General features: G+C 43.1%; 1 protein-coding gene across 5 annotated transcripts in view; it reads right to left on the reverse strand.

The window, feature by feature from the left end:
- Positions 1 to 25,198, reverse strand: part of pnpla7b (patatin-like phospholipase domain containing 7b) — a 38,149-nt gene that overhangs the window by 8,534 nt on the left and 4,417 nt on the right. For 3 of the 5 annotated variants that reach the window (XM_061729680.1, XM_061729678.1, XM_061729679.1), the window contains exons 6-29: positions 24,662 to 24,741; positions 23,532 to 23,620; positions 23,156 to 23,296; positions 21,630 to 21,789; positions 21,392 to 21,472; positions 20,152 to 20,280; positions 20,000 to 20,080; positions 17,680 to 17,800; positions 17,500 to 17,580; positions 16,235 to 16,317; positions 15,979 to 16,128; positions 14,800 to 14,877; positions 11,971 to 12,176; positions 11,443 to 11,574; positions 9,768 to 9,891; positions 8,278 to 8,467; positions 6,428 to 6,577; positions 6,261 to 6,324; positions 5,226 to 5,394; positions 3,613 to 3,795; positions 2,923 to 3,041; positions 2,449 to 2,605; positions 2,156 to 2,272; positions 893 to 962 (exon numbers count right to left, since the gene is read on the reverse strand). In XM_061729680.1, the coding sequence (XP_061585664.1) occupies positions 893 to 962; positions 2,156 to 2,272; positions 2,449 to 2,605; positions 2,923 to 3,041; positions 3,613 to 3,795; positions 5,226 to 5,394; positions 6,261 to 6,324; positions 6,428 to 6,577; positions 8,278 to 8,467; positions 9,768 to 9,891; positions 11,443 to 11,574; positions 11,971 to 12,176; positions 14,800 to 14,877; positions 15,979 to 16,128; positions 16,235 to 16,317; positions 17,500 to 17,580; positions 17,680 to 17,800; positions 20,000 to 20,080; positions 20,152 to 20,280; positions 21,392 to 21,472; positions 21,630 to 21,789; positions 23,156 to 23,296; positions 23,532 to 23,620; positions 24,662 to 24,741 (2,955 nt within the window). The remainder of the gene's footprint in view (positions 1 to 892; positions 963 to 2,155; positions 2,273 to 2,448; positions 2,606 to 2,922; positions 3,042 to 3,612; positions 3,796 to 5,225; positions 5,395 to 6,260; positions 6,325 to 6,427; positions 6,578 to 8,277; positions 8,468 to 9,767; positions 9,892 to 11,442; positions 11,575 to 11,970; positions 12,177 to 14,799; positions 14,878 to 15,978; positions 16,129 to 16,234; positions 16,318 to 17,499; positions 17,581 to 17,679; positions 17,801 to 19,999; positions 20,081 to 20,151; positions 20,281 to 21,391; positions 21,473 to 21,629; positions 21,790 to 23,155; positions 23,297 to 23,531; positions 23,621 to 24,661; positions 24,742 to 25,198) is intronic. The other 2 variants (XM_061729681.1, XM_061729682.1) reach the window with 2 other exon arrangements.

A 25,198-nucleotide genomic window follows, 5' to 3' on the forward strand; every position in this document is an offset into this window, starting at 1 on the left:
AGCATATTTTACATAAACATATTTTACATTTTTCAAGTAACAAAATAACATTTGAACCATTTTTCAGATGTTTTCAGTTATTATATATTAAATATTTAGATATTGTCTGAAAATGGTTCAAATATGTTATTTTGTTATTTGAAAAATGTTAAATTTGTTTTGTAAATATGAAAATATGTTTCTCTATTTTTCTTATTTTTGTGAGGGGGGATATATATTGTTTTTCGGCACTACCTTGTTCTCTATAGCTGATATAACATGAATTACTCCTATGTGGGATCAATAAAGTTCTTATTTTTGCCATCTGAGAAAACTAAATATATTATATTTGGTGCATAACTATTTCCCAAGTATATTAGTGCGTGTGTGAATGAATAAATGAGACGTAAAACGTACATTTCTCTGTAGAGAGGCGCTTTATGAAAATAAGTCAATTTACTTGTATTAGTTTACAGCGCACGGACAGAAAACATGCTGATTGGTCACAGGTGCAGAGAGCTGCGCCCGGCGGAGAGTCTTTGAGTAACCAATTAGAGACCAGCATGAAGTCACATGGAAGAAAAGTTTAAGAACATACAATACACACTCATTTGGCCATTGAAACCTATGTATTTCAGTCTGCACAAAAAAACAACTCTGAATAAACCCAGTATGGGATGGGAAGGCTTGAAAAATTAAGTCAGAAACATTTTATGAGTGCACAGATGTGATAATTACTTTTTTATTACGTAATTTAGGTGTACTGTGTCTATTTTTTACCCCCCCCCCCCCGTAATTTTAATGGGGGCGGCGCCCTAGCGCCCCCTATTAACAAGCCGCCACTGCTCTTAATCCCAGAGGGAGGAGCGAGTGAACGGCTCTAGCGGAGAGGAGAGGTCGCAGCTTGACTCACCGTCAGTGTGAACTCTCATGGAGGACGCAGTGATGTCCGTGGTGATGTTGAAGTACGGCAACCACAGGTCCTGGGGGGCACAGGGACACAAACGGGACCAGCATGATCAAATAAAGGTGACAGGATGAGATTATGTTGGGAAATAAATTATAAAAAATGATGAACCTGGAAATGATATTCTACAGGTATTTGTTAATGCTTATAAAGACGAACCTTATAAGAAGATCATTTCAAAATTATACACAAGTCTTCAATCATCTAACAAAGAAAATACAGCTAATGTTAGATCAAGATGGGAAACTGAAAGCAATATCATAATTTCTCAGGAGAAATGGAAGGACATTTTTAAACAACAATGAAAAACAACAAAAAGAGAATATGCATGGAAAAATGTCATCCGCTATTTTTGCACTCCATATCAGAAGAGATCATATTCTACAAAGACAGATTGTTGGAGATGTTGTGGAAGCAGAGAGGAGAATCACCATCACATATTCTGGTGTCGCCCTGTTGTCACCCCATTCTGGTTGGGAGTACATCAATTTCTTGAGACTGTTTTCAACAAAAATAACTTTTTGCTTTAATTTGTTATATTTGATGGATATAGAGGAACTGGAATGGAGGAATAAAGATGAATATTTACTGAGAATATTACTGGTGGCTTGTAAGAAATCAATAACAAAGAAATGGCTGAAGCTGGAACCTAGTGTAGATGAATGGATGGATATTACAGCATCTATGTAATGGAAAGAATTACTTTTAATTTAAGAACACAAAAAGAGGCATTTATTGATCATTGGCAAAAGTGGATTCCATATGTCTCTACCACAAGACCGGACTTCAGGTCATTTCAGACTGGAATATCAGAATAAAACTTACTTTTCTGGAGGTGTTTACCAGTCCCCTTATGTACACTTCTGCTTTCCCCTTGATACTTTTGTTCGGATTTATAAGTCTTCATGCTGATTGTTGGACTGTTTGTTTACATGTAAAATCAAAATCAATAAAAAGTAAATGACAAAAAAAAAAGGTGAAAGGACTTCCTGGAGCAGCTGTCCACAAACCCCAGCCCCCTTCCACGGGGCTGGGGAGCCTCGTCTCCTGTTACCCTGACAGGAGACGAGGCTCCCCAGCCCCGTCTCCTGTTACCCTGACAGGAGACGAGGCTCCCCAGCCCCGTCTCCTGTTACCCTGACAGGAGATGGGGCTGGGGAGCCCCGTCTCCTGTTACCCTGACTGGAGCAGCTGGGGTTGAACATTTACCTCGATCTGCTTGTCATGGAAGACAGAGCTGATGCTGGAGTTGAAGGAGGTTCCAGAAAACATGGAAGTGACGGGGTAGGTCAGGTCCAGGATCTTCTTAAAGTGAGAGGACATGTCCTGAGGAAGAGAGGGAGGAGAGGAAATGAAACAGCATTAACAGAAACACACACACACACACACACACACACACACACACACACACACACACACACACACACACACACACACACACACACACACACACACACACACACACACACACACATTATGAAGCATGGTAGGAGTCCACACACCATGGACCACTCCCGGGCCCGGACCCTCATCCGGCTGATGCTCTTCTCCTCGGCGTACAGCGCTCCCATGAACGAGCCGATGGAGGTTCCTCCCACGATGTCCACGGGGATGCCGGCCTCCTTCAGCGCACGCAGGATTCCCACCTGAGAGCAGCCTCTGCAGGAAGAGACAGCTTGTTTTACTACTGCTAAATGTTACATCTGGTAAATCCACCAGCCATCCAGAGGCTTTTCTATGCTTTCTGGGTGGATGAACGTTATCATCTTCATGACAACGACTACGGTGCCTTATGATCATTTATGGAGCTTTTCCACTAGTACCTACTCGGCTCTACTCAACTCAACCAAGTTTCTTTTCCATAACGATTCAGAACCTGGAGAAGTGGGAGGTTGGAGTGAAGCTGCTGTGACGTATTTGATTGTGTGATCTAAAGGAAGAAGACAACAACACTAAAGATGTAGAACAGACCGTACCTGGCCCCCCCTCCACCCAGCACCAGGGCGATGCTGTTCCCCGTCAGGATCCTGGCCAGGCGGGAGAAGTCGGAGTGACGATCCGGACACTTTTCAAACACGCGTAGGTACAGCTCTCTCTGTGGACGCACACATACACATGCATGAGGGATGCTGTGGAAACAACGCGTGTGGTCACCAGCCGGAGCAGCCGGGGCAGCCGGAGCAGCCGGAGCAGCCGGAGCAGCCGGAGCAGCCGGGGCAGCCGGAGCAGCCGGGGCAGCCGGAGCAGCCGGGGCAGCCGGAGCAGCCGCAGCAGCCGGAGCAGCCCTACCAGCCGCAGCAGCCGGAGCAGCCGGAGCAGCCGGAGCAGCCGGAGCAGCCGCAGCAGCCGGAGCAGCCGCAGCAGCCGGAGCAGCCGGAGCAGCCGCAGCAGCCGCAGCAGCCGGAGCAGCCGGAGCAGCCGGAGCAGCCGGAGCAGCCGGAGCAGCCGGAGCAGCCGGAGCAGCCGGAGCAGCCGGAGCAGCCGCAGCAGCCGGAGCAGCCGCAGCAGCCGCAGCAGCCGGAGCAGCCGGAGCAGCCGGAGCAGCCGGGGCAGCCGGAGCAGCCGGAGCAGCCGCAGCAGCCGGAGCAGCCGGAGCAGCCGGAGCAGCCGCAGCAGCCGGAGCAGCCGGAGCAGCCGGAGCGGCGGAGCAGCCCTACCAGTCGTACCAGCTTAGGGAGACTCCTCCTGGAGAAGACTCTGCGGGGGCAGGACAGGTGATGGTGTCTGGAGATCCAGCTCCTCATGTTCAGCCACTCCGTGGTTCCGCTGGGCGGGGGGCCGTCCTCCCTGTGCAGCAGCACCAGCTGCTTCTGGGCCCGGACAGAGCTGCTCTCCAGCATCCGCTCCAGCTACAGGTGCAGAGGAGGAGACGACGTTCACTCGCATCTCTGAACAAAACTAGAGAGGGCTATGTCATTACAACCACAAGAGCTCACTTAGGGTAACGATAGGGGTGTAACGATACACTTATCTCACCATACACAATACTGAGGTCACGATAACGATACGATATTATAGCAGTATTATTTTAACAACCTTGAATGAGGAACATATGACTGGAAAAAATGGTCTTTTATTTGAAAGACACAAAATACAAAACAATGCTGTGCGTTTTCCCTATTGTTCCAGTTTGTAATGCTTTATAACTGTTTAAGTTTTAAAGAGAAAGCCAGGCCAACCATTTTCCACAAACTGAACTAAAAGTAAATGTCAGGTTTGCATTATGATCTTCAGTTTCATACAAGTACAAATATTTAGACACAAACTGAATAGTTTCTCTCATGTATGATTTGACTTTTTTCTTTTCCAGAAATTTAACAACTAAAATTAAATAAATAAAAGTACATAAATAAACTATGAAAAGTCCCAAACTCCAAATGCACCATGACTGTTATTGATCTTGTGCCAGAGCTCAGAGCTTCACCTGCTCCAGCCTGAGGCCGTAAGGTGAACCCGGTATCGTTTCATCCTCACACCGCCGGGGACGACACAATCTTTACATCATAAACATTGATTCATGCTCACCTTATTAGTAAAGGTTCGGAGCTCAAAACCCTGCAAGAGTCCCGTGATCGGGACCAAAACGGTACTAGTTTCTTCTGAGCGGAGTCAGATTTTGGTCCGCGGGTCGAGGTCGTCACGTGATCCCGCTGCACCAATAGGATGTCACTAGTAAACAATATATACAGGACTGTCTCAGAAAATTAGAATATTGTGATTTTCTGTAATGCAATTACAAAAACAAAAATGTCATACACTTGGATTCATTACAATCAACTGAAATATTGCAAGACTTTTATTATTTTAATATTGCTGATCATGGCTTACAGCTTAAGAAAACTCAAATATCCTATTTTAAAAAAATTGAATATTCTGGGAATCTTCATCTTAAGCTGTAAGCCATAATCAGCAATATTAAAATAATAAAAGGCTTGCAATATTTCAGTTGATTGTAATGAATCCAGAATGTATGACATTTTTGTTTTTTTAATTGCATTAGAGAAAATAAAGAACTTTATCACAATATTCTAATTTTCTGAGACAGTCCTGTATTAATATTAATAACCCAATATCGCGCTACAGTTTGTCACCTCCACGACACGTATCGTGATGTTTTTGTATCGCGAAATTTCGTGGCAGATATATTGTTCCACCCCTACCATCTCCCCAGGGTGTGTGATATTAACTCCCATCAGACCCCACCGGGCCGTGTACCACTGATCCTGACGATGCAGCCAGCGCTGCCGTCCACACACACGTGTGTGGTGTTAACACTGACCTCCCCCACGGTGGGCTCCTGCTCCCCCAGCCCAACGATGATGATGCAGTCGGCCTGGCGGATGCAGCGCTGCGTCCAGGGCGTGAGGGTGGAGTCCGACTGGTACAGCACGATGCGGTGGATGTCCTCCTGCTGCCCCAGCCAGCTGGACAGGCGGTACTCGTGGACACTTTCAGAGAAGGTGTAAAACAAGACTGGATTACACGCCAGCTAAAGTCAGCCTGGCAAACATGCAGAGAACAGACTGGAGTGGACACTTGGAGAGTGATATGTTCCATCATGAAGGCTGGAGGCGGTTCCTCAACGCTGGTGCAGGTCACTGGACAACGGTTACAGGATGGTTTTTAATTCTGAATTAATTATTCCAATTAAATCATTCAGAATTAAATATTTTCCTTCCAGTTTACATGGAAATAGTCATTCCGAATTGAGGTTTACATGGAAAACACGTTTGATGGTCTTTCTCCAATTCCTTTAAAGAGGAATGAGTGGATACATGATTGCGGAATTATTCTATTCGGATTTAAAATCGGAGTAAACCAGCCACTTACTTCGGAATTAAGTTTAATTTGGAATGGCCATTGTCATTCAGAATTAGGTGTTTACATGGTAATTTTTACTCATTTTAAATCGGATTTCATTTGAATTCTGAATTAAAGAGGAATTAAACTTCCCATGTAAACGCACTCACTGTGGCCACCCGAGCAGAGTCAACAACCTTCTTCCTCCGACTCTGATCTGCACTTGAGTGTGGTCAAACTGAAGCTGTCTGAATGCTGGACTAACTACTGGATTTTCCACACCAAAAGGCGCATCGTATTATAAGGCGCACTGCCGGTTTTGGAGAAAAGTAGAGGCTTTTGGGTGCGCCTTATAGTGCGGAAAATACAGTACTCTGTTAACGCATCGCCACCTCATTGTGAGGTGATTTCCACCGGTTGTCCCTTCACTCAACCTGGCCGATGTAAAGCTGCCTGTGAGGGTTAGACTCCCGGGTCAGAGCAGGGAGAGGAGAGGAGCTGGAGTTGCCCTTACCTGTCCAGAGCAGCAGAGCCCAGTCTCTGTTTGATGGTGTCACTGGTGAGCAGCAGAGCAGGACCTGCAACACACACACACACTCAACACCAGAGCTGCAGGGCTGTGTGTGTGTGTGTGTGTGTGTGTGTGTGTGTGTGTGTGTGTGTGTGTGTGTGTGTGTGTACCGATGCCACTGAGAGCGTGCTGCAGCTCCAGGGTGAAGGCGGTGAGCGGCACCTCCTCAGAAACAGGCAGGATGGTCACCGTGGACAGGTTGGACGCTGGATTCCCCGTGTCCCACTTGCTGGCGCCGGTATGGAGGCTCAGACTACGACCTGCAGGACACATCTTCCTGTTAGGCAACATACCCAGACATGATTTCACAAAGAGTTTACAAAGTACAGTCTAAATCCCAACAGAATGATGAGATTGTGTGTTTATGTGTGCGGGCTTCGTGTATCTTTCTTTGGTCTGACCTCAATGACTACGTTTACATGCAGTCAAAATTTGGGTTATTGCTAATATTCCGGTTACTGAAACATTCAGAATATTCAGTTTCCATGGTAATTAATCATTCAGGATATCTGGATCAAACCAGCGACGCACGGAGAACATCATGACGCAATTCCAGTCATTTCTGCTTCTTCTTCCTGTATCCAAATTCAAAACAAATTATGTTTCACGCAACTTTTCTCTCACCTTCTTGTAAATCTTCTATCCCGGTACTTTCTACCGTCTACAAATGCAGAAATGTTCATATCCTTCATTACATTTATGAAGTGATTAGTCTCCTCCTGGTCTTGGTTTCTCCGTGTTTAGAAGAACTTCCTGGACTCAAAAGACCAGGATTCCTTGTGAACAGAGCATGTGCAGAAAACAGATTCCTGTTCCGTTTGATGGGGATATTCTGTTTGGTGTTTACATGACCCAATATTCAGGTTTTAAAAGAAGTAACCCAGGGGTCATATTCGGGTTTTTAAAAACCTGAATATGAGCAAATTCTGGTTATTCAAAGGGGTTATTAGTGTTTACATGGCCGTGCAAATTTGGGTTATTGCCAATATTCGGGTTTTAAAAGGGTTATTGATGCATGGAAACGTAGTCAGTGATTCTGATCTCATAAATACATTCTAGGACCTGGATCTGTTCCCTCAAATGTTCTTCCTCGATTTGATTTAAAGCATGTTGCATGTTTAACTTAATACATATCCATATCATCATATTTAGTGGTTAAACGGCCACAGCAGGTACTGGATCTGATCAGCTGCAGCTGGTTAATGTCACCAGATCTGCCCGTGACCTTCTGCAGTGCAAGCAGGTCCATTCATTCCCATGTTTAAGTGTCAGAGCAGCGGGCCGTTACCAGCTAGAGGCCCGTTGACCTGCTGCATGTTTAAGTGTCAGAGCAGCAGGCCATTACCAGCTAGAGGCCCGTTGACCTGCTGCATGTTTAAGTGTCAGAGCAGCGGGCCGTTACCAGCTAGAGGTCCGTTGACCTGCTGCATGTTTAAGTGTCAGAGCAGCGGGCCGTTACCAGCTAGAGGCCCGTTGACCTGCTGCATGTTTAAGTGTCAGAGCAGCGGGCCGTTACCAGCTAGAGGTCCGTTGACCTGCTGCATGTTTAAGTGTCAGAGCAGCAGGCCGTTACCAGCTAGAGGCCGTTGACCTGCTGCATGTTTAAGTGTCAGAGCAGCGGGCCGTTACCAGCTAGAGGCCCGTTGACCTGCTGCATGTTTAAGTGTCAGAGCAGCGGGCCGTTACCAGCTAGAGGTCCGTTGACCTGCTGCATGTTTAAGTGTCAGAGCAGCAGCTAGAGGTCCGTGGACCTGCTGCATGTTTAAGTGTCAGAGCAGCAGGCCGTTACCAGCTAGAGGTCCGTTGACCTGCTGCATGTTTAAGTGTCAGAGCAGCGGGCCGTTACCAGCTAGAGGCCCGTTGACCTGCTGCATGTTTAAGTGTGAGAGCAGCGGGCCGTTACCAGCTAGAGGTCCGTTGACCTGCTGCATGTTTAAGTGTCAGAGCAGCGGGCCGTTACCAGCTAGAGGTCCGTTGACCTGCTGCATGTTTCCCAGGATCTTCTGTCCCAGCACGTGGATCAGCCTGGTGACCACCTGCGGGTATCTCCTCTTGATGGAGTTCAGGGCTCCTTCAGGCAGCTTGGCCAGCTCCGAGTCCCTGACGGCGTGCACGGTGGTGGCTCGGTTCATGTGCGTCAGGGCCTCCACCTGCCCACAACACAGTGGCACAATTGTTGCTGTTTCATAGTTTCATTGTTGAATTAGGATCCCCATTAGCTACAGCAGGACTGCAGCTATTCCTCCTGGGGTCCGCCAACATTTTAAAATATTACACCACTAAACATAACATAATAAAAGCTAACCAAATACATTTCCACTAGATAAAGAGAATATCAAATTAAAAATACCACAAAATGAAGACAGTGAAATGAGAACATAACACAAAACAAAAATACTGCACAGTTAAGATTCATCTGAGGTCGTCAAAAAGTCTGAAAAGCAGTCCACAATTTCATTTCATTTGTAGTCTAGAACTTAACAACTGATCTAATACAGAAAAAAGAAAAACAAATACATTCAATAACCAACTATGTTTCCATTTCCAGCATGTCAGACAATCAGAGTCAGCAGCTGCTGGTTTCAGGGATCTCTATTTCAATGTTCTATAATTGTTACTTATACTGATTCAAAAGATGTTGCTTAACTAATAATTTGAATGTTCTTATGGTGTGTGGTGGCAAAAATTGTTGTTCGTTCAATAAAGTGTTCAAAAAAGAATGTCTTGACACGTCAGCTGTCTTTCTCGAGTTTTAATAAAAGGCATTCATGAATGGAGTCACACAGTACAACTGATCACAAAAAGCAGTCAGTGAGTGAGTGAGCTGCAGATGTTTAGAGACACCCTGTCTTATATTTCAGCCTGGCTGGGAACAAAAGACAAAACAATGTCACCCTGACAACCATGCCTGGCTCCACCACCTGATAGTGAGAAATTCCACAGGAACTGTGTCAAAGGATCTTGACCTCGGCAGCAGGTCTGGTGATTTATCTATGATAGTCAGAGCTGTAACATCCTCCTGGTAGAATACCTGAGGAGTCTTTGTTATGGACATATTTCAAATAAATGATAATAATGAGTTAAGTAATCTGTAACTATCTATGAACCAACCAAGAACGCTTGTTGTCCAGTTAACACTAAGAACACTGCGTGCAGCCGTGTTTTGTATTTTTTGTAGTTTTGCAATCATATCTGCAGTTGCATTTGACCAAACTGCCAGCCAATAGTCAAGATTTGATATAATTAAGGACTGAATTACTAGTTTAGTTGCTTTTCGAGTTAAACATGTTTTATGTCTTCTTATGACAAAAATACCATTTCCCATTTTATTAACTATGTATATTTATATGTAATTTCCATGACCATTTTTCATCATGACTATTCCCAGCAGCTTGGTCTCCTGCCCCTGCTTGATACCGGCCTGTTTGGATACTCTGTTCATCCACTCACCACCCCGATCAGGTCCCCGCGGCCGTACTCCCCCGCCAGCTCTTTCTTCCCGTTATCCTTGGCGATGACGGAGCGCAGGCGACCGCTGAGGACGATGAAGGTGCTGTCTGACTTGTCTCCTTGTCTAAGAATACAGAAATACTTAAGCATTCACAAATATCCCCCAGGATATTTACAATCCATACTGCATTTATATATAAACTTTACTTGCAGACGCTGGGTCCAGAATACAAAACGAGATACAAAGACACAGACATTAAACACAAAGAGAAATAGATTCACTTGTGCCGTTCAAATTAGTTAAAAACATACAAACATTTCCTCCAGTGTTTCCAGAAACAGGAGGAGAACCTTGTATCGCTGTGTCGTCTCTGTTAAGGCCATAATTAAAACATTCTTTCACTCCTTCAGTCTACACATAAATCTAAACATAAAATTCCTCAGTGCAGCAGGAAAGTGGGAACATCACTGGTCACAAACATTTCACTTGCACTAGGGAGTTTTAGAAAAATTCTAAAAGCATCGTTGTATGCCACCTGTAGTTTTTTCATTTTAGCACTGGTATAATGGCAGCACAAGTGAGCAGTGTATAGCGGAGTGCAATATGTTTTAAACAGTGCTGTTTTAACATTATCTGTACACATGTGAAACTTACGTGCCAGCATTTAAATGCTGCTAAATCTATTTAGCAATTATGTATGTTTTATGTTTGTTCCCTCGTTTGATTGTATTGTTTGACTGAATTGTTTTTATGTTTTCTGTGGGGACTGCAGGTAGAAATTAGCATTTCTGCTAAAATCTGGTGTATTTACACTGCTTAATGTAGTGTTCATTAACATGCATCGTGGCTGCCTTTCTATTGTCTTCCAGCCGCCTTCCTAATTCAGAGACCGCGTCAAGACCGCAAACAATCACTGTCTGGCTTGTATTGAACAGAGATTTATTAAACTCTCGATCCTGCAGTGTCCACAACAAAACATAAGTAAACTTAGGCCTGGACAAGGAGCATGAGGCTCCTTTTAAGAAATGAGACTCTCTAGCGCCACCCTTCACCACGACGGCCGTTGGGGGTACTGCAGCCAACAGTGAAGCCGGCACGGGAGAACGGGGAGAACGAGCATGCAGCGTCATGTGACGTCACATCCACAGGACAGCGCGGGAAATTCGGGACCGAATTGCAGCACATTTTGCAGCACACAGCCTGTTCAAGGCAACGGAGAGATACACTAGAGGATCATTTTTTTGGGTTTGGAACGCTTCATCTGACATTATTACTAGAAAACTTAAAACGTATATGAATTTTTTTCATAAATCCTGCCTCAAGCTCCTTTAAGCTTTTAAACGAAAATAAAGAGAGCGGTCCAAAAACAGCACGGCTCTCCCCTGTGACATCAGCCGTCCCTCGCTCCTCTACATGTCATTTCCTGGGAGGAGGACCTCATCATATAAACATTTACCATTAAACTGAAATAGAAAATTACTTCACTGTCCATAACCTACAGTATTATTACAAATAACAATATTCAAGCAAAAGTAGGCAGAAATGGCTCTAATATGCATTGTCCCTTCTAAATAAACTTTGATTTGACTTGATTTGATTTGAGTCTGGCGGTGGAAGATACAGTAGCCGCATCAGCGGATTCCATCTCTGAGTTTGCGGTGTGAGTGCACGTACCGGTACACGGCACGGCCGGCCTCCAGGGCCATCCAGTCCAGGGCGAAGTCGATCTGCCTCACAAACGGGGACACCCTCCTCACCACGGTGTGAGCAACATTCAGCACCACCCTGGGCTCCTCGCGCATGATTCTGCAGACACGGGAGCAGACGTGCTCAGACCCTGGACCCTGGAGCAGACCCTGGACCAGGCCCTAGACCAGGCCCTGGAGCAGGCCCTGGACCAGGCCCTGGACCAGGCCCTAGACCAGGCCCTGGTCCAGGGCCAGGGCCTGGACCAGGCCCTAGACCAGGCCCTAGACCAGGCCCTGCTCCAGGCCCTGGACCAGGCCCTGGAGCAGGGCCAGGCCCTGGAGCAGGGCCAGGCCCTGGAGCAGGGCCAGGCCCTGGACCAGGCCCTAGACCAGGCCCTGGACCAGGCCCTGGTCCAGGCCCTAGACCAGGCCCTGGACCAGGCCCTGGACCAGGCCCTAGACCAGGCCCTGAATGCATAAAAGAAATGTCTAAATGCTCTGTGTGTGTCCGTACTCGTAGAAGTGGGCCTTGGAGATGGACAGGAAGGTGCAGTCCCGCTGCGCCCTCACGGTGAAGATGAGCGGCTCTCCCGTGAGGACGGCCAGGTGACCCACCATCTCCCCAGGGTGGGTCACAAACAGCAGACTCTCCTCCTCGCGGTCTATCATGCGCTGGTAGACGTGGAGCAGCCCCGAGATGACGAAGAACACACTCACATCCTGAAACAGAGAACATGACTGATCTGGCTCAAGTCCTCCTAACCATCACAACATTACACTCTTATAACACTTATGACACTTTTCCACTAGCACCTACTCAACTCAACTCGCCCGGTTGTTTCCCACTAGGGGTCTAACGTGCCGAGTAGATACTTTTTCTGTATTTATTCTGCCGAGGTTCTAAGCTGCTGAGTCAGCTGTATCTGACATCATCACACTACAGGCCACCGATTGGTCGGGGGGTTGGAGTCAGACGTCTGAGTCAGGAGGAGGAAATCAGAGAAAGAGACTCTGACGGATTCTGGTTCATTTTATTCAACCAGCAACGGCAGCAAAAGTCTGTTTCTGATCCAACTCTGAGGGTCAGATGTTCATAAACCTGGTGCTGAGGAGAGAATTAAAAAGGGATCTAGACGGAGATAAGGAACGACCAGATCTACCAGGAGCTCTGTCTCTTCATAGCTGCTCACGGCTCCAGCTGACTTTTCAGCAGCACCGAGACAAACTAACAAAAGAAAAAGCGTTGCCACTTGAAGCTTCTCTCACTCTCATTTTTAACTTGATATCAAACACTGAAATGAAAAATAGAAAATCCTTTTTTTAACAAAGTTAAAAAAAAAAAAAAAGAAATACAGAACCAGCTTTGTGGCCTGATGGACACACATCCAACCCATACAGCAGGCATGTCGGTGCACTGGTGCCTCCAAGTATTCATGAGACTAACCGGAGGAAGCTGAACTTGCTATACGGTATATCATATACAAGACTGTCTCAGAAAATTAGAATATTGTGATTTTCTGTAATGCAATTAAGAAAACTAAAATGTCATACATTCTGGATTCATTACAAATCAACTGAAATATTGCAAGCCTTTTATCGTTTTAATATTGCTGATCATGGCTTACAACTTAAGAAATCTCAAATATCCTATCTCAAAAAATTAGAATATTCTAGGAATCTTAATCTTAAGCTGTAAACCATTATCAGCAATATTAAAATAATAAAAGGCTTGCAATATTTCAGTTGATTTGTAATGAATCCAGAATGTATGACACTTTTTTTTTTTTTTTTTAAATTTCATTACAGAAAATAAAGAACTTTATCACAATATTCTAATGAGACAGTCCTGTATATATTATATATATCACAATGTTGACATGTTTGCGTGTCCGGTTCTGCACATCCACTCAGAACGGATCTCTTTGTAGGTATGCAGAAGTATGCAGAAGTATGTAGAAGTATGTAGAAGTATGCAGAAGTATGTAGAAGTATGTAGAAGTATGCAGAAGTATGCAGAAGTATGCAGAAGTATGTAGAAGTATGTAGAAGTATGCAGAAGTATGTAGAAGTATGTAGAAGTATGCAGAAGTATGTAGAAGTATGTAGAAGTATGCAGAAGTATGCAGAAGTATGCAGAAGTATGTAGAAGTATGTAGAAGTATGCAGAAGTATGTAGAAGTATGCAGAAGTATGCAGCAGTATGTAGAAGTATGCAGAAGTATGCAGCAGTATGCAGAAGTATGCAGCAGTATGCAGAAGTATGCAGCAGTATGCAGAAGTATGCAGAAGTATGCAGAAGTATGCAGCAGTATGTAGAAGTATGCAGAAGTATGCAGCAGTATGCAGAAGTATGCAGCAGTATGCAGAAGTATGCAGAAGTATGTAGAAGTATGCAGCAGTATGCAGAAGTATGTAGAAGTATGTAGAAGTATGCAGAAGTATGCAGAAGTATGCAGCAGTATGCAGAAGTATGTAGAAGTATGCAGAAGTATGTAGAAGTATGCAGAAGTATGTAGAAGTATGCAGAAGTATGTAGAAGTATGTAGAAGTATGCAGAAGTATGTAGAAGTATGCAGAAGTATGCAGAAGTATGCAGAAGTATGCAGAAGTATGTAGAAGTATGTAGAAGTATGCAGAAGTTTGTAGAAGTATGTAGAAGTATGTAGAAGTATGTAGAAGTATGTAGAAGTATGTAGAAGTATGCAGAAGTATGTAGAAGTATGTAGAAGTATGTAGAAGTATGCAGAAGTATGTAGAAGTATGCAGAAGTATGCAGAAGTATGCAGAAGTATGTAGAAGTATGTAGAAGTATGCAGAAGTTTGTAGAAGTATGCAGAAGTATGTAGAAGTATGTAGAAGTATGCAGAAGTTTGTAGAAGTATGCAGAAGTATGTAGAAGTATGTAGAAGTATGCAGAAGTTTGTAGAAGTATGTAGAAGTATGTAGAAGTATGTAGAAGTATGCAGAAGTATGTAGAAGTATGTAGAAGTATGCAGAAGTATGCAGAAGTATGCAGAAGTATGCAGAAGTATGTAGAAGTATGTAGAAGTATGCAGAAGTTTGTAGAAGTATGTAGAAGTATGCAGAAGTATGCAGAAGTATGTAGAAGTATGTAGAAGTATGCAGAAGTTTGTAGAAGTATGTAGAAGTATGCAGAAGTATGCCACCACACAGGAGTCATTAAAGGGATGAATGGATGTAATTTTACTTTTTTTTTTTAAATTCCCTCTCAACAAAAACGTAGAAAGAGACGTGTCTGAAATCCAGACAGATCCACTTTTAAGTCCTATCACAGACAAAGCAGCAGGACCGGGTCCTGAAGGGGAGCACTCAGAAGCCTCACCTGGTCTCCTTGGTGACCGACCACAGAGCCGACCTTGACCTGGCGGAGAGCCACGCGTCCCTCCAGCAGACTGGCGTCCTGGGAATCAAACAATCACATGAGCAGAGGGAGCCGCTAACGGACACGAGCACTGACTCATTCCTTCAGAACCTGCTCTTTCTGGATGAAGATAGAGGGAAAACAAACATGACATCCCTCGTACCCGTTCTGAGGCAAAGCTGTCATGAAATGTTTTCTTTCTAAAGTTTCAGCCATGCCTGTCCCGTCCGGGTGGATCTGCTCTCCTGAGATTCTAAATGTGGACTTGGACACTTGGACATGATTCTGGCTACACGGCTCTAAAATATTACAGTAATCTTGCTCTCTGTACATCCACGAAGCCTTGATGCTTCATGATGCTAAAGAAGAAATAAATAAAGAACTATCATATTCATTGATTCGTCATATCGTCCCGGAGGGTTGAAGGATTTTTCCTTCACTTCACCAGATAAAAATCACACGATATTATTAATTAGAAGTATCTCATCACCATCATTGTTGTTGAATTGAAATCTGGAAATAGAGATGGGAAATATCACATTTGCTTCAGCCCAAAGGGTCTGAACAAGACTGTGATTAAACAGAAATCACTGCATTTAAAGACTGGCACTGAACTTAATTATTGATCCCGTCAGTAAAGCGCTTTGAGGCAACATTTTTGTATGAATCGTTGCTACGGGAATGAAGTGAATTTACTCGTGTGGAAGTGAGGCGACGACCTCCGCGTTAACGACACTGACCGCCACGATTGTACTTCAGGTATTTGCCCCCGGTGCCACGGAGAGGGCAGAAATTACTGCTGTATTATTTATTGTTATATAAGATAATGTCACGTCACAGCAGTGTTTGTGACCTCTGTTGCATCTCAAGACAAAACAAACCTTCTGATTATAAATACAATGATTCAAATATTTCATTCATATTCCATTCAAAAATACTTTATTGACCCCCAAAGGAAAATTAACTCATATGATTGGCTTTGGTCTGAAATCAATACAGAACTGTTAGTCGTACCTATCATTTGTGCAGTGACAGTTAATTCAATTATTTAATCTGTTGATTGTACGATTGCTCACAAGACTAGTGAGTATTCCCTACAAACAGTCATTTGGTTCGAGACTTATTTATTCTCTGAAATACCTGCAACTGGATGACCTGCAGCAGATCCTTTTTAGCAGCTTGGAAAATGGCGTTAACTTTATTATGGTGGACATTCCCTGTTCCGGCGTCACTGTAATGGTAAACAGCAGAGGGAGCGGCCTGCATCGTCACACTCTTCTTTAAAATAGACTGAGGAAGGAAAGTGGGACAAGAAAGAAACACAGTGGTCAATAAGAAGTGAATGAATACACAACTGGATTCATGTGAGGAGCAGAGTGGAATCTCGTCCAGAGACCTTGACGGGGCTGTGAGGCGTCACGTCCTCTTTGGTAGACTGAGATCGCTCATATAGTCTGTTAAGATCCACTGGTATTTCACCTAAAAAAACAAACAAAATAATAATAATAATAATAATAATAATAATAATAAATGTAAATAACAAAACCATTTCCATGCTTGTACTTTGATAAATTTGATGTGTACTTTGAGGGCCGTTTGGCGCGATATGGCAGTCACGCTTCCATCAGTCTGCAGGGCAGCTGTGGCTACAAACGGAGCTACCACCACCAGTGAGGATGTGTATGACAGGGGAGACGGGCAGGGGTCTATGCTGGAGGAACTGTGGAGAACAGCTGGCGGATCATTTTCATATATTCTGGAGCTGCCCAGCTATTCTGCCATATTGGCAAGAGATCATACAGGCAATACTAAATATTTTTGGAGATGTAATTGATTGCTCTTTCTCCGTTATTTTTTGGGCAACATCACACCCCACTTATTGGTGCGTGATAAGTACCTACTCAAAATATTGCTAGCAGCCAGCAAGAAAGCTGTAACACGAAGATGGTTACAGGCTTCTCCTCCGACAGAGACACACTGGATAGATACTGTGTCCAACAGTCAAAATATGGAAGTAATGACCTTCTCACTAAATCTACGGATGGAAAAATATCTGCAATACTGGGATAAATGGATTGTGTATGTGACCACAAGAGATGTCCACTGACCCACTTCAGTATGGACTGACATGTATCCCCATGAGAATAGTTGTTAAATGTTATTCTGTATGATTTTTCTACAAATTAAAGTATAAAAAAAAAAAGAAAACAAAATAATCCACCATAATTAACATGCTCGAAAAGGTGCACGAAAGTAGGAAGAAGTAAAAACGTATTAAATCCTACCCCCTAAACTCTATTTCATTCTAATCAAAATGAATTTAATTTCTATACAAAAAACAAAAGATATATATATATATATATATATATATATATATATATATATACATATACATATACGTATATATATATATATATATATATATATATATATATATATATATATATATATATATATATATACACACACACACACACAAATGTTATATGAATATCAATAATAACACATCCTCACACCTATATACACTGATATAAATATACCCATTTATACATTAGTATATCAGTATCACAATATACAAAAAAGAAACGCAAACAAACAAACAACTCCTAACGGCAAAGCCCCCCCCCGAAAGAAGCCAAACCCCCTCCCACTCTGACGTACCTGCGTCTCCACTGGGGTGGGAGAAAGAGTGAGACTTCCTGTGTTTGGGTGCAGGAACGTCTGCAGGGCTGGGCTTTTCTGCTAATGTTGAGAGGGACAAAACAACAGAACTTAGGATCAACACTGCTGAACAAATGCAGCGTGAAAGTGAAACCATGGAGCTGAGGATGGATGTGAGACCTGGGTCAGCTTTCTCAGAGCCCACCTCGTCGGGGTGGGAGGCCTGCCGGCGGAAGCCTTTGTGAGGGTGAGAATCTCCCAGGACGTTGGCTACCGACACCAGGGAAATGGCTTGGCTCTCCTGTTCCACACACACATCACTAGTTGAGTGATTGATTGAAATGTTTATTTCGAACATGAAACAGTAGTGAATACAAAACAAAACAATAATAAATAAATGTAAATAAGAACACAAAAAACTAAAATATAAATAAGAACCTGCATACATCATAATTAACATGCTCAAGTAGGAAGAAGTAAAAACGTATTAAATCCTACCCCTTAAATTCTATTTCATTATGATCAAAATTAATTTAATTTCTATAAAAAAATACATACATACATATACATATACTGTATGCACATACACACACAAATGTTATATGAATATCAATAATAACACATCCTCACACCTATATACACTGATATATATAAATATACTAATTTATTTGTTTCTATTTGTTTTTCAGTAGTTGTCATGCACGCATCTATCTCTCATTCCATGTAGCCTGAGACTAAACTAGACTAGACTAAACTTCAGCAGCAACAGCAACAACACGATGGAGGTAAAAATAGAAACCAACTTGTTCTCTACTCAACATGATGAGTTTGGTCAATTATACGAACGCTTACTAACATAATACTGTTAATAGGAAAGAAAAAAGGAAAAAGTGTATATGTATAGTTTATGGAATGAGCTTCTTTACAATGAAATCCACAGGGCAATGTTTAACCCCCTTAAAGCAGGACATGTTATTTCCTGATGAACAAACAAAGGTTTGACGGAAAAAAAATCCGTTTGTTATTATTGTTACATGAAAGCTTCGTTCTTATACTCCTGTGCATAATCCATGCGTGTCATATTTAAAGGGGACCTATTATGGCATCTAATACCTATTTTAAACAGGCCTTGAATGTCTTAAAAACAAGCTTTTGATTGTTTTTGCTAAATAAATTAGAAATTCAGCCTGTGAGCCATGTCTTTGGGCCAGTCCCAATCCCCCCTAGTCCTACTTTTCAGTCCTACCCCTACATTTTGCGTGTTCCCGTGAGGGTAGTGGTGTCCCAATTCCTCTTTGCATGTAGGGCTAGTGGACATAACGAGGGCTAGTGTGTATCAATCTAGCTCTTCACAGCGAGGGATTTCAGATTCTGACTTTGCGACCGAGGGCCTGAGAAAATTTCCCAGAATGCTTTACGTCATCATTTGCAGACTGAATCAAACAAAAAAACATGGCGGACATTTCTTATTTTTTAGGGAATAAAATCAATATTTTGAGTTAGTTTCTGCATAATAGCGTTTTGATGACATTTCTAGCAAGAAATATATATTTTACTTTCATAATATTCACTCAGTGAATGTACATAATCACTCGCTTGCTCGGTGTTGCGAAGTCTTTTCAGATCTCGCCAGAATAAAGGCGGATTTATGGTTCTGCGTTACACCAACGCAGAGCCTACGCCGTACCCTACGCCGTACCCTACGCCGTACCCTACGCCGTAGGCTCTCTCGATTTAACGAGGAACCATAAATCAGCTCCTGAGCCGGCAGGCTGTTCTCATCAGGAAAACATCGGATCAAATTTCTTAACAGGCGTTATTTGGATAAACTGAGCCCAGGTTGGGGATCTTAACGGTTACTTTTACGCCTGAAAAAATATTAAAACTTAATAAAGTGGCATATTAACAGCGCTACAGCTGAAATTAAAACAGCTTTTAGCTCTGGGCTTCCTGATATGGTGTGATGTATGTGCAAACGTAACTACGCAGTCGCTTACGTACCCGAACGTAAACCACGCAGTGACGTAGCAAGTGGTGTCCCAATCCCTAGGGAACATTACAAGGGCCCTAGTGGTAGAAAGTAGGGGGGGGATTGGGATTGGCCCTAAATCTTCCCATTCTCTAACCTCATTATCTATGCAGGATTCTGAGTGGGCGGGGCTATGATAATGAGGCTCTGTGCTGATTGGCTGCCTGAATGACGCGATACACCGCTACGAAAAAATGGTGAAGCTCCGGCCGGCGGAGTTAGTTGTGGGCGTGGTTTCACACATCGCTCCTGTCGTTACGTAACGACAGGAGCAGAATCTTATTGGCTCGTAGATCCACATCACACTGGACGGCTCATCCGGGCGGCTGTACAGACACTGCAGAATTTGGTTGCTTTCCTCCTTCTCTGAGTTTTCAGGCTGACGGGAGACCACTTTATATATGTTAAAGCAAGAGAAAACCTGGTTTTCAAAATGGGTCCCCTTTAATAAGTAATCTAACATGAACTCACCGGGTTGAAGAGCTCGGTGGTGAGGCCGAGGTAGTTGTGTAGGGCGAGGAAGGTCACTCTCTGGAGACGCACCATGATTATCTACAGGGTGAGAGGAACACATGACCACCCCTCTGAACCAGTCTCTGGATGGAGCAGCAGATGAACCGTACCTGGATCACGCGCACAAGAGTCTCCGGATACTTGTCAAAGACGGACTGGAAGGCCACGGCTGGCAGACGCAGGACTGTGGAGGGAACGGCAGCTCTGGCAGACACCGTCTTGTACGGACCTGCGTGGCCCTGCAGGGACGACAGGAGATCTTACTGGCCAAGGGGACACCAAGGAGGAGAAAAACCTGCTGAAACCAGAGCTCCTTATTTTAAATAGGAAAAAGCCGATAGGAATAATATATGAAATATATGTAATGGAAAAGTTGTCATTCTCTCTAAAAATCGAGAAGGAGAAATTTGACCAGATGTGTTGTAAGTGGACTGAGTACCGTATGTTCCGCACTATAAGGTGCACCTTCAATGAATGACGTATTTTAAAACCTTTTCCATATATAAGGCGCACTAAATATCTGGTAAAATACCGTACTTTAGTGGCTGGGGTTGAGTTACGTATCTACCTGATGGAGCTGCTACAGGAAATGCTACAAAATCCTACAGCTAATGCAAAAAAAAAACAAGAAGAAAAGTACCATATGTCAAACTTTATTAACAAAATAAAAACCAGCTTTGCTCCGTCTCGTCAAAGTCGCCATTGTGCGAGTCAGCGTCGCTGCTGTTGTCTTGAACGTCTGTGACGATTCCTGACGTTTTTAGCGCCGTTACTTCAGCAACACCAACTACATTACCCACAATCCCCCCGACTACATTACCCACAATCCCCCTGACTACATTACCCACAATCCCCCTGACTACAGTAACAGAAATTACCGTAATGATCATATATAAGGCGCACTGCATTATAAGGCGCACTGCCGTTTTTGAGAAAATTAAAGGCTTTTAGGTACACCTTATAGTGCAGAAAATACGGTACATAAAACCTATTAGGTCAGACTTTTGCTAACTTGACAAAAATAAGGAGTGGGATCAAAATGTGTTTTGTAATTTGATATATTGATATAATCTACAGCACGATCTCTACTCATTCTGCTTTGTGCGTAATTTTCTGTATGTAATATTTAAGAAGAGAAGCTTTCCATGTTCCATGTTAATATTTTACAAAGAAAATTCTGGAAAGAGCCAGGAGGCAAATTGGACATGAGAAGTTCTACAAAATGTCATCCCAATCTTATGTTAACTTACTTGAAGTGATTTTGACGCTATGTAAATCTGCATCTGTGAAATCAAGGCTTTTCCAAATAAAAGAAAAGCAGCCAGGGATAAGGAGGGAGTGCCTACATACTGTGATGACATCCATGATGCTGAGTAAACTGTGAACACTGTCTCCTGGTAACACGTCCTTCACCGCAGCCTCTGTACCGTCCTGCAGCCAAGAGCACAGGCCGGGAGGAAAGCAGAAAAACAGTGAGAACCTGGAACGTAAAGACCAGCCGAAGCCACGGCAACAGCCGGACCATTTCTCCATGTGTGCTGTACAAGGGGAAGATTGTGCTGACAAGCTGTGAGCATTTGTCTCTCACACTCTCGTGGATGCAGAGCTCCAGGCGGCCGTCCTGGACCACGTAGATGCTGTCGTCCGTGTCCCCGGGGCGGAACAGCCCCTCTCCCTGGTGCAGCTGGATCAGCACCATGTGACGACACAACTCCAGGAACAGAGGCTTCTCGAAGTGGCCCAGCACCCTGGACGCACACAGTACTGCTCCATCACTGCTCATATTCTAGACAATTAAGGGCTAAATAATATCTACCAAATGCAGATTGATTGAATTCAATGTCCCAGACTTTTTCAAATGGCTTTCAATAGCACAATGTATCGTGCATTGACGTTTTAATGGTCCTGTAAAGTTAAGCTTTTCCTTGACAACTTTAAATTTAATCTTTCAATGGACTGGTATCATGCTAATTTGTAAAAGTTAATAGGTAGGGTTAAAGCCTGAAAAAAGCTAATTTAAAGTCTACCATTAGTAATTTTATCAGCACTATGTATCTTAATTTCTGCTTTTAACCTGCAGAGCATCATTAGATAATCCCATTATAATGAAAAACCCTGAAATCCACCAGGGTGGTGCCCATGAGATACGCAGCAAAAATAACTATTTACACCTGGATAATGCAACAAACATGTCCATTTGTTCTTTTTCTTATTAAAGTCCATCTTCTTCTTCTTTGCTCTCACTCCACTTTGCACGATAATAAAAGCATATCAGTCCTGATCACTCAACAGGTGTTCAGTTAAGAATAAATAAACGTCCTTCTACACCACTGGAGGGCGCCCTTTAGCTGTGGACTTCTTCTCTTATGCCTTACTATGTTGTTATTCCTTCTAATCTCATTTGTATAGACACCTGAGGGTCTTCAAAGACCTATCACACCTAAACTTCCTCCAAATTTCTCTAAACCAAACTTTTCTTGCAGTCAAAAAGTTATATCCTGTAAACTCCTGTATAAAAATACAACCTTGTATGAACTTTAAAATTTAGCTATCCTGAAACTAAGAGGCCCCTTTGTTTTTTTCTGGTTTTCTTTTCATCACTAGATATGTATGACGGCCAGCTGGCCTGATGTTTCCTTTTCTAGTTAACTAACGCACCATGAACCGTGGCAGCGCTGCAGATACTGATGTGGGAGGATAATCATCCCCTCCTGACTGTTCGGGGTGTTTCCACACCTAGTCCCCCAAAGCAGTATGTATTTTGTCAATTATGGTTGTACTTACGAGGTTTTGTTTTTTAAGAAACTGATGCATTTTCTTTTAATTATGTCCTAATACACCCAACTCTATGATTCAAAAAATGTGTTCCCTTTTTTGCACATTTCAGTTAATTGTTAGGCCCATATAATTCCTGAAAACACCTTTATAATTTAATTTAAATAGTAAATAACAATCAGGTAGCTCATCCCCAAACCTCTTTTTTTTAAAAGACATCAATGACATGAGATAAAACTGGGAAAAACTGCAAACCGTTTCCATTTGTTTTGTCTTTAATTCATCTGTTAACACCGTAATACAGAAAAACTGCTTCTGAGTATTTAACTTTCCACGAACCTGACATTTTTCAGCATGTACAGCACCTCGGAGGGCAGATGGGAGTTCTGCACATCAAACTCCGTCAGGTCGGCCTCCAGCACGCAGGGCGGGGGCTCTTTCACCTGCAGGGTGGGGGGCTCTCTCTGCAGACGCAGCAACCTGACACACACAAGCAAACACGCAACATTGTTTCGTTTCAATATAAACACAAAATGAATAGAAGTTGAAATATTCAAAGCGGTGTGGCGCTGACAAAAACATCCTCCAGTTTAAAGTAAAACCTCCTCTGATCAATCGAAGAAAGAGTATTTTACTGCAACTGTTCTCGGCTGAGGAGTTGATTGTTAACTCTGCTGAACTTCTCTTCTTTAAAAAGTGTGTAAAAAGGTCTCACTTGCGAGCGATGGACAGGACTTTGGTCCTCTTCTTCACCCTCTGGCGCGAGGCTGAGTTAGAGGTGGGAGCCGTGGATAAGGTCTGCACCTGCAGCAGCAACACACAGAAGAGAGATTTACACCGGGCAAGAGAAGAATTGTCCCCCGGAGGGTTGGCGAGAAGCCGGCGCCGGCGCCCCCCCCCACCCCTACTGCGGGAGGACGGCCCAGCACTTACTCATTGCAGGGTATTCACGGGATTTCAGACGCAGCTATGGAAAAAGAAGACGTGTGCAGTGAAGTACGTGTCGCAGGAGTGAGTGTATGCACGTGTGTATATGTGTATTAGGGATGGGCGGTATGGACTAAAACATTTATCACAATAATTTCAGGCATTTATCCCGATAACGATAAAAATTGAGGATAAAAAAATACCAATTCAACTCCACCTTTGTAACTATAAATCTATCACCACATTCAGTCTTTGGAGCCCCCAAAACACTGCTCTAAAAGAATACTGAATACTACTAAACTACACCAATTAAATTGAATTAATAAAAAACCAATTAAATGAGTTTCACCTGACCTGTACTGCAAAACTGGAATGACTCCTCGCTCTCAGATCCGCCATGTTTGTTACACAAATACGTCATCAACGGGAATTTCCTTCCTTCCTTCCTTCCTTCCTTCCTTCCTTCCTTCCTTCCTTCCTTCCTTCCTTCACGTTGTGTGTGGATTTAACGCAGAACCATAATTCAGCTTTACACAAAAACGTCATCAATGGGAATTTATCGTTTTTACCGCGAGATGACACATTCTTACCGTGGGGAATTTTTTTGACGGTATATCATGAACGGTAAAATATCGCCCATTCCTAATGTGTATGTGTATCTATTTATATACAGACACATAGATTCCTACTAGTGTTGACGTTGTTATGCTTGGTACGATGGTTTGACACGTATGGAATGAACCATCAACATGAATGAAAATATGATACCCAAACGACCAACATTGATGGAATTCATGGCGCATTATAAAAAAAAAAGGTTAATTTACATTAGCAGCTTACAGAAACCTGCGTTTTACACTTTTTCTTAGCTCTGTGTGTCCGTAGAGAGGTGAAGCTGTCGTGTCAGATGCCACTTACCTTTCTCATGATCTTCCGGCCGTAGAACATCACCTTGTCTCTCTTTCTGAAGCGATAGTGAGGGACACCAGCCTCCTCTTCTGAAACAAGCAGGTATTTGCTGTCAGGACAGCTGCCTGCCTGGGACAGGTACTGAACGCTGCCCTGCCAGTGCAACACCTCTGCTCTACATCTATATATATCTATATATGTGTATATGTGTGTATGTAGATATAGAGCACATGGAGTTAATATAGATACAGTACAGTGTAAATAAGTATATTTATATGGACATGTGTGTACAAATATATAGAAATATTCAACTATGTGTATGTATGTATAGGTAAGTGTGTAAGTATAATTATAGTATTATTAGTTATTATAAATACATGTTAATAAATGATTAGTGAATGTAGGATTAAATAAGTTTACAATTCCTACTCCTTTTTGCACATGTAAATTAAGATGTAAGTGTTAAAGGATGAAATTCTTTGTATTTTTTTGTTTTGTTTAGTTTACTTATCTTCTCTTTTAATTGTTGTCTTTTTACATGTACAA

This window comes from Cololabis saira, chromosome 9, assembly GCF_033807715.1.
Source record: "Cololabis saira isolate AMF1-May2022 chromosome 9, fColSai1.1, whole genome shotgun sequence".
NCBI lineage: Eukaryota > Metazoa > Chordata > Actinopteri > Beloniformes > Belonidae > Cololabis > Cololabis saira.